The following is a 13,015-nucleotide window of genomic DNA, read 5'->3' as shown; positions in this document are numbered from 1 at the left end:
CTCCTGCGTGTTGCAGGAGAACCTCACTCACCTACTCCTGTAATAGACCCTTAACCTCTGGCTGAGTTACTGAAGTCCTCAAATTGAGGTTAAAAGACTTTGCTCCAGAGAACTCACAATTTACACTAGTTTAAACCTGCAAGTGACCCGTGCCCCATGCTGCAGAGGAAGGTGACCCCCCCCACTGGTTTCTGCCAATCTGATGCTGGGAAAAATTCCTTCCTGACCCCAAATGTGGTGATCAGTTAGACTCTGAGCATGTGGGCAAGATCCACCAGCTAGACACCTGGGAAAGAATTCTTAGTAGTAATTCAGAGCCCTCCCCATCTAGTGTCCCATCACCAGCTGAGGAGATGTTTGCTGATAGCAATCGCAGATCAGCTGCATGCCCTTGTAGGGAGTCTCAATACCATCCCCTTCATAAACTTATCAAGCTCAGTTTTGAAGCCAGTTAGGGTTTTTTGTCCCCACTGCTCCCCTCGGAAGGCTGTTGGAGAATCTCTCTCCTATGATGGTTAGCAACCTTCATCCAGTTTCAAGCCTCAATGTGTTGTTGGTCAGTTTATATTCATTTGTTCTTGTGTCAACATTGGTGCTTAACTTAAATTAACTCCCCTTCCTCCCTGGTATTTATTCCTCTGATGTATTTATAAAGAGAAATCCTATCTCCCCTCAGTCTTCTTTAGCTTGGGCTAAACAAGCCAAGCTATTTAAGTCTTTTCTCGTAAGGTAGGTTTTTCCATTCTTTGGATCATCCTAGTAGCCCTTTTCTTCACTTTGTTCATGTTTGAATTCATCTTTCTTAAATATGGGAGACCAGAGTTGCATGCAGTATTCCAGATGAGGTCTCACCAGTGCATTGTATAATGGTACTAATACTTCCTTATATCTACTGGAAATAGCTCACCTGATGTATCCTAGGTCTGCATTAGCCTTTTTCTCAACCACATCTCACTGATGGCTCATAGTCATCCTGTGATCAACCAATAAACCCAGGTCTTTCTCCTCCTCTGTCACTTACAACTGATAAGTCCCCAGTGTCCAGGAGAAATTCTTGTTGTTAATCCCTAAATGCATGACCGTGTATTTTGCACTATTAAATTTCATCCTATTTCTATTACTCTATTTTACAAAGTCATCCCAGATCGTCTTGTAAGATATTCTGGTCTTCTTCCGTATTGGCAATACCTCCCAACTTTGTCATTGGCAAATTTTATTAATATACTTAGACTGCCTAAGATTTCCAAAGGGGTCCACAGCTCAATTTGAAATTTTTAGGCGTCTGCAAATGAAGAGGTTGAAAATTACTGTTCTGTGACACTGCCAACAGGGAGCTCAGAAGCAGGATATAAACTGTGTCCTGTTCTTGTATTAAAGGTAGCTGGGATCTCAAACCAAACTTCTGGTGTTAAAATGTTTCAGATTTCACGATTTAAACTAAATATAGCTAACCATCCAATATATCTCAGTGCATTTATAAAGATGAGTTAATCCTGGTTGAGAGATCTTCATGCTAAGCAGCAGTTGTTTAAAAAAAAAAAAAAAAAAAATCTAGTGCCTTAGTATGATTTTGTTCGCTGGTTGAGAGATCACACTTGTAGTTGCATATTTTTTGAAGCTAAAAAATCCAAATCACCTCTTTAGAATTACTTTTCCTTTTGGTACTTTAAGTGTTGGTGATTGATTCCTTCCTTTTTACTAAATGCTAAATTATGCAATAAGCGTACTGAGCTATTTTACCAATCCAAAACTTGATTATGAACCAAATTTAAAAGCTGAATTGTTCTCCCATTCCAAGGTGTTATAAGGCAAGCTAAGGGAAGGCTGGATCTGCAAGTGTTGGAGTTTTCTTTCTTCTCAGTTCACACAATCACAGGATGAGGTGGTTCTGTACGCTCGGTGGTGACAGTTCAAGTTGAGAGGCAAAAAACCTTTCACGCTTCTTACAAGTCCATTTCTCTGTTAATTTACCTTATGCCTTGGGATGACATTACCCCCAATCTTAACTACATCAGGATTTTTTTTGATTGTGTGAATTCATTGTGTTTAAGTTTTGGGTAATCTTGTTTGTTTTTTATAGGTCTAAAATTTGACACTTAAAATTTTAATCTGATGCGCACTATTCTCCAAATGGTTTATTATATCAGATATACAATTTGAATCTACTCTGAGCTGCAACACTAGTTACTGATGTCATTTTAATGGAGAGGTGGTACTCAAATGATAGGAAGAACAATGTACGGAATGAAAAAAATCAATGGCTGACTCATGCTCTAGTTTAAAAACAGGCAAAAATTGATGTGTAGGAATTTAGATGATAAAATCCCTTGGGAAAGTAAAAAGGTCTTGAGGTTCTAGGTTTACATTATGAAAAGACATTTTTTTTAAGAAGTTAAACTTAAGGAGTATTGAAATGAGGGATGTAGTCTTCACTGTTTTGTAATTTTACATAATACATAATAAAACATAACCATTCTAAAACTAAGATTTTCTCTTGATCTACTTGATCTTTTTTTGGAGTTGGGGGTTGGGAAGAGACTAAATGGTTTGGTCAATATCATATTACCTCTTGTTGCCAAGGGTGTAAATGTCAGCTGGATAATGTTATATTGCTGAAAATCAGTTACTGTTTTCTGTGCTGGATTGTACATTTTGTTATGTTTATCTTGCTTCATAGTACAGTGGTATTAGTACCTAGCCCAGGGGTGGGCAAACTTTGTGGCCCTTGGGCCACATCTGGGTGGGGAAATTGCTTGTAGGGCCACGAATGTAGGGGTGGGGCAGGGGGTTGGGTGCGGGGTGTGGGAGGGGGGCTCACGGCAAGGGGTTGGGGCAGAGGAGAGGTGTATGAGGGGTCTCAGGGAAGGGGGTTGGAGTGCAGGAGGGGGCTCAGGGCAGTGGTGCAGGGAAGAGTGCTGCAGGAGCTCAGGGGTGAGGTGCAGGGGGCTCAGGGCAGGGGGTTGGGGTGCAGGAGGGGTGTGGCAGGGGTTCGGGCTCCAGCCTGGTGTCACTTACCTGGAGCGGCTCTGGGGTGGCAGTGGCATGCACCAGGCCCAGGGTGGGTTCCCTACCTGCCTGTCCTGGCCCACGTGCCGCTCCGGGAAGCGGCCAACACCATGTTCCTGCGGTACCTGGGGGAGGGGGAGCAGGAGCAGAGAGCTCTGTGCACTGCACTTGCCTGTGGGTACCTCCCCCGAAGCTCCCATTGGCCGTGATTCCCCATTCCTGGGCAATGGGAGCTTCGGGGGAGGTGCTCCCAGGCAAGTGCAGTGCACGGAGCTCTCTGCCCCGCCGCCCCCCAGGGGCTGCAGGGATGTTGGTGCTGGCCGCTTCCTGGAGCAGTGCGAGGTCCGCGGCGCCATGGGGGTGGTTATCCTGCGGGCCGTAGTTTGCCCACCCCGACCTAGTCTGTCTTGTGTAAATAAGCTGATTGAAGTTTTTGGAGGTGGTTCTGTTTTTGTGATGATGTATGACATTGGACCTTTGGCTGTAGTTGAGTTCCTTTCTCACACCTTCTATGGAATTTTGGGACAGCTATATGAATGATTTTTTCGTAGAGAGATTCAGTAACAAGATACTATTTTAAAGCATTTTTCTATACAGAAGTATTATCCATGTATCCAGTATGAAAATGAGTTTCTTAAAATGTAACTGTGTGGTATAGTTTACGCTTAAATCTTGTCCGTATATGTTTTAAAAGGGAACTTTTTTAAAATATGGGTCTCTTTAATTTTAGGTGCTGGAGATCAGAATTTATTCACTTCTGTATATCCCATGCTCTCTCAGCAGCTTCCAAAAGAACCCATGGAATGGAGAAGGTAGTGTTTCTCCCCACCCCCCGCCATTGCTCTATTTCAATGCACGTTGTTGGATTTAGGAAAATGTGACTACTAATGTGGCACTGTGCAGTGAGTTGGGTTTAGAAGCTGAACAGGAGGAAAGATTTCTGGTTTTCAGAGCCAGTTTTCCCTGAATTCTGAATGTTGGGCCCTTTGAGATGGATGTTCCCACATTTAGCCCAGGCTGAATTTAAAATCAGAGATTTGCTGCACTAAAGATTAGTTTTACTGGTATCTCTAGGTTGCACTTTGGGCAACCATGCTTTGAAGGTAAGTCTGGTTCCTGTTTAGATGGACATATGGGAAAGAGTTAAAAACAGAATTGTGCTTTGGACCCTGTCACGTCCACAGCCAAAGACTGCCTCTAACTTTGGAGGAACACAAGAACATGTAAAGGAGAATCCTTTTTAAAATGAAAGCTGGAAGTTTCCAGCCCTTTTCATTGCAAAGACAGTGCCTTATTTTATGAGAAAACAAATGAATTTTTGAGTTGACGCTACACAAATCAAACCCTAGAGAGCAGTTAAGTTTTGTGAGGTTTTTTTAAAAAAAGCTAAATTTGTAATAAATGTTTGCCCTGTCATTTGTTCTGCTTTTAGTTTTGCTGCTTATTTCTCAATTATGAATTGTAATTCTTTTAATATTCTGTATAGGTCTTACGGACGTGCTCCTAAGATGATTCATCTTGAATCTAATTTTGTTCAATTTAAAGAAGAGCTGTTACCCAAAGAAGGAAACAAGGCTCTCCTGACTTTTCCCTTCCTTCATATTTATTGGACGGAATGTTGTGTAAGTATTAGGAAAATATTAAGCGTGAACCATGCACATAATAAGGTATGAGAGTGGGCCTGAAGGTAAAATAAGCTCTGTACTGTCCCGGTTTGGTAAATGGGATGTGCTGGTTCTACACCCTGTCCCCTTATTCCTATTTGTTACATTTGTTACTACCAGGGTCAATAATGGTTGGGGGAGTTGCATTGTCCTAATATGAAACAAGTTTGATGTTACTAGATGGCACTTCAGAAGGATGAAGCTTTGGGGAACTTGAATTTCTCAAGTGCATTAAATCACCAAGGTAATCAGTTGTGGTTTCTGATGGAAGGTGAGGTGTGAAATGGTATGCAATATACTAAATCTAGCAGGTTAGGAAATCACTAATGTGAAAATCTGTCTTTCATAAATAAGACGTTACAGGAGATCTGGGAATTACACCTCCTGATAGTGGGGAAACTGGAATGTAAGGATAGTATAATACAGGGGTGGGCAAACGTTTTGGCCCAAGGGCCACATCGGGGTTGCGAAACGGTATGGAGGGCCAGGTAGGGAAGGCTATGCCTCCCCAAACAGCCTGGCCCCTGCCCTCTCCCACTTCCCACCCCCTGCCTGCCCCCCTCAGAACCCTCCCCACCCATCCAACTCCCACTGCTCCTTGTGCCCTGACCACCCCCTCCTGGGGTCCCCTGACCCTAACCACCCCCTGGGAACCCACCCCCTCCTGGGGTCCCCTGCTCCTTATCCCCTGACCGCCCTGACCCCTATCCACACCCCTGCCCCCTGACAAGCCCCCCGGGACCCCTGACCCATCCACACACCCCCTTCTTGTCCCCTGACTGCGCCCTCCTGGGACCCCATCCCTAACTGCCCCCCCGAACTCCATCTATCCAACAATCCCTGCTCCCTGTCTCCTGACCACCCCCCTCCCCGAACCTCTGCCCCATCCAACTGCCCTCTTACCATACTGCTCAGAGCGGCAGGACAGGCTTGTTGGAAAGCCTGGGAGGTGGGCGGGTGCAAGCAGCGCTGCTCGTGCGGTGGTGTGGCTGCAGGGGAGGGGGGACAGCGAGGGAGGGGCCAGGAGCTAGCCTCCCTGGCTGGGAGCTCGGGGCCAGGCAGGATGGTCCCGTGGGCTGTAGTTTGCCCACCTCTGGTATAATAAATGCTTTAAGTATTGCCTGTGGACTAAATAAAAGAAAAATCCTGCTCTAACCATCTAGAGTTATTTGAAAAGTTAGCAAAATAAAGGTAACCACAAGAATTTAAAGCTTTTTTTAATAAAAGCTACGATACTAAAGAAAACTAATAAAACATGGTCAATATGTTATGCATTAAGAACTAAGCAAGTAAAAGGTAACAGTCATAGTGCATGGCAATATGCATGACTGCATAGTTTAATGTGGGGCACCCTGGAAGTCCATTTTGGGAACAGTTGTATTAGTATAGTAGCCAATGACTTGGTGACACTTTGACATTGTTTATTGAACACTAGAGGTGGGTTAATAACACCAAAAAATCCTGCAAGTATTCACTATAATTTAAAAATGAACTTTTTGACTTTTCTGCTGTTCCTGTACACAATGTCTTCCGTTTGTTCAGATGATCATGGAAGGCAATCAAATCTGTCTTGCATAAGTGCTCATAAAAAGTGAATTTTGAACTTGCCCACTTGAGCATTTGAACTGTAACTTATATTTTATAGTGACACTGCTTGACACAGCAGGAGTACAGGGTTTCTAAAACCCTTTCCCAGAGCCTTGGCACAGTGGAAACTAAACTACACAAGAATCTGACCACATCCTTGGCAGCAAAACAATGCATACTTGCACTGACCTATTATGAAAATGGGAGATAATTCACTCAGCCAGTAAATGAGAAATTAATCTGCTACAAGAATCATGTTTTAGATAAGGTTTGTGATCCAAACATTTAAAACTCCCTAATCTTGTTTATCTGCAATATCTCATTCATGGGGAGTTATCCTCATTATAGGAGAAATATTCATACAGTAAAAAAAAAGACACTAACCATCTGACTTGACCAATCACAACTAACCAACACAACTTTGCATTGTGAATATTCATAGCAACATGTTCATAGTTGATCTATAAAAAAGTTACAGAAAATGAGTTACTTCAATTGTTTAAATTTAAAGTAATTGAAGATACAGACAACTTAAAACTTTCCAGCAGTGTTGGAAAACCCAAATGCCACAGCACTGTTGGTGTATTAGAACCAGAAAATGAAATTAATCAGTCTAGTTTCATTGTCTTAGTTTAATCGAGTTCCAAATTTCAATGAGTTGTTCAGGGTAACTTTGATTTTTAAAAATCATTCATTTGCAATAGTCTAAAGTAGTTATAATAAAGTAAGCAATCAAAAGAATAAAACCTTACCTTGACATTGTCCTTGTTTAACTTCTCAATCTGTGTCACTAATTCAGTTTGGCATCATTTGAAATATTTTTTTCCTGTTTTAACAAAATAAACCTTTCAAATTTGTCCAGATTGTCGATTTGATTTGCTAATTCATTACTTATAATACCAGGATACAGAAGTATACAAAGCTACAGTAAAGGATGACATCACCAAGTGGCAGAATGTTCTGAAAGTGCACAGCTCTGTGGATTGGTTAATTGTGGTAGTTGAGAGTGATACAAAAAAAAAGAACAAAACCAACATCCTTCCCCGAACATCTATAGTAGATAAAATAAGAAACGACTTCTGTAACAAGCAAAGTGACAGGTAAGGACTTTTTGAAAAATATTGTTTAATTATAAAACTAGTTTTCTGGATAACCATTTAATAGGTCCAATTTCTCACTTAAAAGAATAGTAACTACCCTAATGCCTAACATTAAGCAAATGGCATTGGTAAGATGTATGTCCATCTGTCCCAAAATATGAACCAATGGAGGAAAAAGTTTGCTGTATCTTTTCCTGAATTAGTAGTGGTTTGGAATAAAAAAAAAAAAAAAAAAATTCTGTAGGACTACAGTTACATTCTGGATGTTCACCTCTTCCAGAAAAGATAAAAGGCTTTAAACATACTGAAGCTGTATTTTTGTAGACACTGATTCAGAATGAATGAAGTAACCAAAATCAATTTTTAGAACTTCAAATCCTTGTTTTTCAAGGTTTATGTAAACCCATCACCAGAGGAAAAGTACAAGAGTAAAGTCTTAGGCCATGTCTACACTAGAGAGTTAAGATGACTTAAGTTTTGTCGACCATCATTAGTTGCTTTAACATCAGTGGAGCATGTCCACACAACATTGCTTGTGTCAGCTGAGCGTATCCACAGTCATTGCTTTTTCATTGACAGTGTTGCATCAGGGGTAGCTATGTCACTGCAACTCTCCACCCTCTGCCACTGGGAACTCTGGGAACAGATCACAGTGCACCATAGGGGCATGCTTACTGTTGCATGATGCATTTCCTTTTGTCCCATCAGTCCATGGGCTTCCTACTTCGTTTTGCACTGTTTTTCAACAGTTAGTGTAACTGTGCACCTGCCATCTGTCTGACAGCATAATTCCTGAACTGCTGACCAGTCTGGTGATGAGCATGATGAACACAATGTGGCTGGTCTTGCAGTATTTCATGAGCTGTGACAGAGTGAACTGGTGATGCCTGCCCTGCTGTCTGCCATGGAAACCATTCAAAATTGCTGCAGCATTCATGGACCAGCTTGCCATGGTGGACTGTCGGTACTGGGCTTGAGAAACAAGCACTGAGTGGTGGGATCACATCATGGGGAATGTATGAGATGACGAGCAGTGGCTGCAGAACTTTTGTATGCGTAAAGCCACCTTCCTGGAACTGTGTGCGGAATGTGTCCCAACACTGTAGTGCCAAGACACCAGAATGAGAGCTGCCCTCACTGTGGAAAAGTGAGTGGCGATCGCTGTGTGGAAGCTGGCAACTCCAGACTGCTACCAGTCAGTTGCAAACCAGTTTGGAGTTGGAAAGTTCACTGTGGTGGCTGCGGTGATGCAAGTGTGCAGGGCCATTAATCGCCTCTTGCTGTGAAGGACTCTGATTCTCAGTAATGTCCCCGACAAATAATTGATGACTTTGAGGCAATGGGATTCCGTAATTGCAGAGGGGTGATCTATGGAACTCCTATCCCAATTTTGGCCACAGACCATATCGTGACAGAGTATATCAACCGAAAGGGCTACTTCTCCCATTGTCTTGCAGGCACTGGTGGATCACTGCGACCATTTGACTGTTATCAGTGCAGAGTGGTCAGGGAAGGTGCATGATACACACATCTTTTGGAACACTAGACTGTGTAGAAAGCTGCACACTGGGACTTTCTTTCCAGACCAGAACATTCCACCAGGGAATGTGTAAATGCCTATAGTGATCCTTGGAGACTCCACCTACCCCTTGCTCCTGTGGCTCATAAAGCCTTACACCAGGAACCTAGACAGCAGCAGAGGGCGCTTCAATAGCTTCAGCAGGTGCAGAATGACCGTTGATGTGCATTTGTCTGATTAAAAGGTCACTGGCGCTGTCTTTTTGGTAGATTAGACCCTAATGAGGAAAATATTCCAAAGGCCATTGTGGTCTGCTGAACTCTCCATAATATTTGCAGATTGAAGGGGGAAAAGTTTCCCCAAGGGTGGGCTGCTGAGGCTGATTGTCTGACTGCTGATTTTGAACAGCCAAAGACCACAGCAATTAGAGGGGCGCAGTGGGAGGCTATTAGAATCAAGGAGGCTTTGAAGGAACATTTTAATAATGATTCCCAGTAATGTCTGTATGTGATGCATTCGGCCAGGCAGTGTTTACTTGCTTCCCTGAATTACCCCTGTAGTGCCTGCTGAAATGTTAATTGCAAGAAGCAAATAGTCGTACCTATAGCCAGTGTGTTTCAATGTTGCTCTAAGCGACTAGGGAGCCTGGTCTGAATATTGGTACTCTTTTCCACAAGCTAGGGTAATTGAACCAGATATCTCACTCCTAAAAGGTAACTCAAAATGCACGGGTGCATCTCCTGCATGCGTGTGGCTTCAGACCATCTCTGTATGATGCTCGCCTGTGTGCCACTCTGGTCCCTGCAGAAATAATTGCCAGGGGGCACTGCAAAGTTTCCTACAGCGGAGGTTGAAACAAGGCAGTTCTCCCAAGGAACCTTCTTCAGAGGATTGCAGAATACCTACAGGAAAGTTTCCTAGAAATCATTCTGGGGGATTCCAGAGACATCCCCGTGTACATTAAGAAACTTTTCTGCCATGACCTCACTGCAAAGATGGACAGTCTCTGTTAATTTCTGCCCCATATCCCTCTTCTACAGTATAACACAGTATATATGAGCTCAGTCTCATCTCACCGTGCAGTATCAAATCAAAATGAACACTTACCAGAGCTCCCCTCTCCTGCATCCTGCGTGCCAGAGCTGGAGTTCTGGGACTGGCTAGACCCCTCTGGAGTGGAAGAGTCCTGACTCACTGTGTCACTGGATGACTCTGCCATGTGCTCCACCTCATTTTCTAGCTCCACCTCCTTGTCCACCACTTTCTCATTGGGGTTGAGTCTGCTGGCTGCTGTCTCCAGTCCCCCACAGTGTCCAGGGGGCTCTTGATGATGGAGGTGGGGTTGCTGCCGAGCATAGTGTGCAGCTCCTTATAGAAGCGGCATGTCTTCAGTGCTGCACCAGAACTATGGTTGTCCTCCCTTGCCTTCTGGTACCCCTGCCTCATCTCCTTGACTTTAGCACTACACTGCTGCGCATCCCTTTTGTGCCCCTTCTTCTGCAAGCCACTAGCAATCAGCCTGTAGATATCGAAATTCCTATGGCTGGTGCGAAGCTGCGACTGCAGTTTCCTCTCCCCATATACTTGTGCGATCAAACACCGCCGGGTGTGCTCCCCATGTGAGCACGTCTGCTGCGTAAAGCTGGCACAGTCAGCTGGGAAGATGCTGTGTGAACTGTGTAGGCCAAGCTAACAGGAAAAGGAATTTCAAAAATTCCTGGGCCTTTGAAGGGGGGAGGGTCCGCATACCTGTGTACCTTCAGGGCAGCAGAGTTCAAACTGCTGACCAGAGTGGTCATGATGGGCAATGTGGGACACCTCCTGGAACTGAGTTAGGGCAACATAATCAAGTGAGGTGTCTACACTGATGTTGCGTAGCTCTAATTACATCGCAAAAAGCTCTGTGCTGCTCGTTAAGGTGTTTTTAATATGTTGGCATAGCAAGGGAGTTACATCGGCGGGAGGAGCATTTCAGTGTGTACACCTCCACTGTTTTGTTCACGAAAGCAGACTTTTGTCAACAACTGTGTAGAGTAGACAAGGCCTTAGACTGTTCTTTTCTACCAGTGTTTAATCTGCTTTTCTCCTCTGTTGTACTACATTAAATCCAATTTTTGAAGCTGTTACTTCAAGAAAAATACAGTGAAAAGTGTGTACAGCATTATCACAACCGTTTCCTGCCTTGGAAGGGAAGAGAGATCGGGGAAATGGAGTAATCAGTTTCAAATCAATTTTTAATGCAGACCTTTATTGTATTTTTTTTTTTTTTACACCTCCCCAAAACACTGCACTGGATCGCTTCTGAATAATTTACTTTTTGACTAATTGGAAGAGTCATCACCTTGTGTAAAGAGTGAATGACGAGGTGATCCTTTGAAACTAAAGGTGTGAATCCTAGCACTCCTCATATGTTAATCTAAGATGACAATGTGAACATGCTGCATGTTGTCAGCATCTTGTTTGTATTTGGATGATATCAGCTTATTACATTTTTTTTTTGGCAAATCTGAATTAAATGTAGCTGAGGGTGTTCAATTTCTAATTGTCTGGCTTGGATTAAAAATTCTACAGCAGAATAGTTTCTGGTAGCTTTCAGTAACTGGGATCTCTATTTGAATTGGAAAGGGGATTTCCCTGCCTCCACAAAGGTTTATTCCTTTTCTGAATATTAGTAAATCACAGCATGAAATTTTAAACAAAGAAAAATATGCTGGTTATCAGCCTGTCCTGATCATGAGTTCTCAAATAACTGTTTCACAAATTATGAGTGAAGCTGTGGGAGTCCTACCATGCGGAACATTTGAAATAAAATGAAGCCCTACAGAATCTACTGTGGGAATAATTCTGCCTTGGCCCATGAGAGATGGTCTAGATGTGACCTGATAGATGTGATTCTGTTACATAGTCCTTTCTAGGAATAAGTCTAGTTATTGCTCTGCTAGCTATCTTCCAAGGAGAGCTTTTTTGTGTTTTTGGATTTCTAAAACCTATTTTTATTGATTTTGAAAAAATAGAATATACTCATTGTGTAAACTCTCCTGTGTTGTGGAACCCAGACTTGAATTTCTCTTTCCAAACCTATCATAAAATCATAGAAGTGTAGGACTGGAAGGGACCTCGATACGTCGTCTATTGCACTCCCCTGCCAAGGCAGGACTATGTAATAACTAGACTATTCCTGACAGGTATCAGGACCCTCCCGCCTAACCCCTCCTCCTCCCCCCCCTCCCAGTCTAATGAATGCTTCCTTTCTATCTACAGTATGCTTAAGGCTATTCAATATACATTGTCATTTTAAGGCTATTATTTGTTACCTCCATTGACTCTCTGTCCTTAGCTCATACCATTTAATAAGAAGTCTTGAATTGATGTTGAATGGAAATCTGAGTTTCCTTGCTCTTTCCATTTGACATTTTTTATAGTATGTAATTGTAGGGGCTATTATAAGTTTATTTTATGTCTGGATGTTACTTTTTAGTCCCACAAAATAATTTCCACCGATATCTTTACAGATGTGTGGTACTGTCTGACCCCTTGAAAGACTCTTCCCGTTCTCAGGAATCCTGGAACGCTTTCCTGACAAAACTCAGGACGCTGCTTCTCATGTCTTTTACCAAAAATCTAGGCAAGTTTGAAGATGACATGAGAACTTTGAGGGAGAAGAGGACTGAGCCAGGGTGGAGTTTTTGCGAGTATTTCATGGTGCAGGTACAGACTTAGATGACATTTTTAAACAACTTTTTAGTCCTTTGTTTCGTTGAAAGTATTCTTCTTGGCTGTATTTTTTTCGATCAGACTCTCCTTTTAAAAAGATACGGAGGCTAGTATTATGGCAACTTGTCACTATTCTTGCCTGCAATGTTTTTGTGGTGCTGTGTTCACCTGTAAGATCTGTTCAGGCTTCTGTGTCTTCGGACCTTGGACAGCAGAAAGGCTATGGGTTAGTTGTGAGCACAGATTTGCATTTTATTAGTTCCATTGCCTTTGTGTAAAAGTGTCTTTAACATTAAAGTATATTATGGCTGTGCAAATGAACCCTTCTAGTTAAAATATTATATCAATGTGCTGTACATATTACTAAACTTTCTTTTGCTTAGAATGTTATCAGAGTATAAATGACTTTAGTTATTTTTTAAAAT

At 42.6% G+C, this 13,015-nt stretch overlaps 1 protein-coding gene across 3 annotated transcripts in view; it reads left to right on the top strand.

The window, feature by feature from the left end:
* TRAPPC10 (trafficking protein particle complex subunit 10) overlaps positions 1–13,015 on the top strand; it is a 97,103-nt gene that overhangs the window by 24,544 nt on the left and 59,544 nt on the right. For all 3 annotated transcript variants that reach the window (XM_084611941.1, XM_084611942.1, XM_084611943.1), the window contains 4 exons: positions 3,737–3,818; positions 4,493–4,628; positions 7,161–7,357; positions 12,389–12,584. In XM_084611941.1, coding sequence (XP_084468067.1) covers positions 3,737–3,818; positions 4,493–4,628; positions 7,161–7,357; positions 12,389–12,584 — 611 coding nt within the window. The remainder of the gene's footprint in view (positions 1–3,736; positions 3,819–4,492; positions 4,629–7,160; positions 7,358–12,388; positions 12,585–13,015) is intronic.

The sequence above is a fragment of the Lepidochelys olivacea genome, assembly GCF_965140295.1.
Source record: "Lepidochelys olivacea isolate rLepOli2 genome assembly, chromosome: 1".
In the NCBI taxonomy this organism is placed as follows: Eukaryota; Metazoa; Chordata; order Testudines; family Cheloniidae; genus Lepidochelys; species Lepidochelys olivacea.
This window is presented reverse-complemented; position numbering and strand designations above follow the sequence as displayed.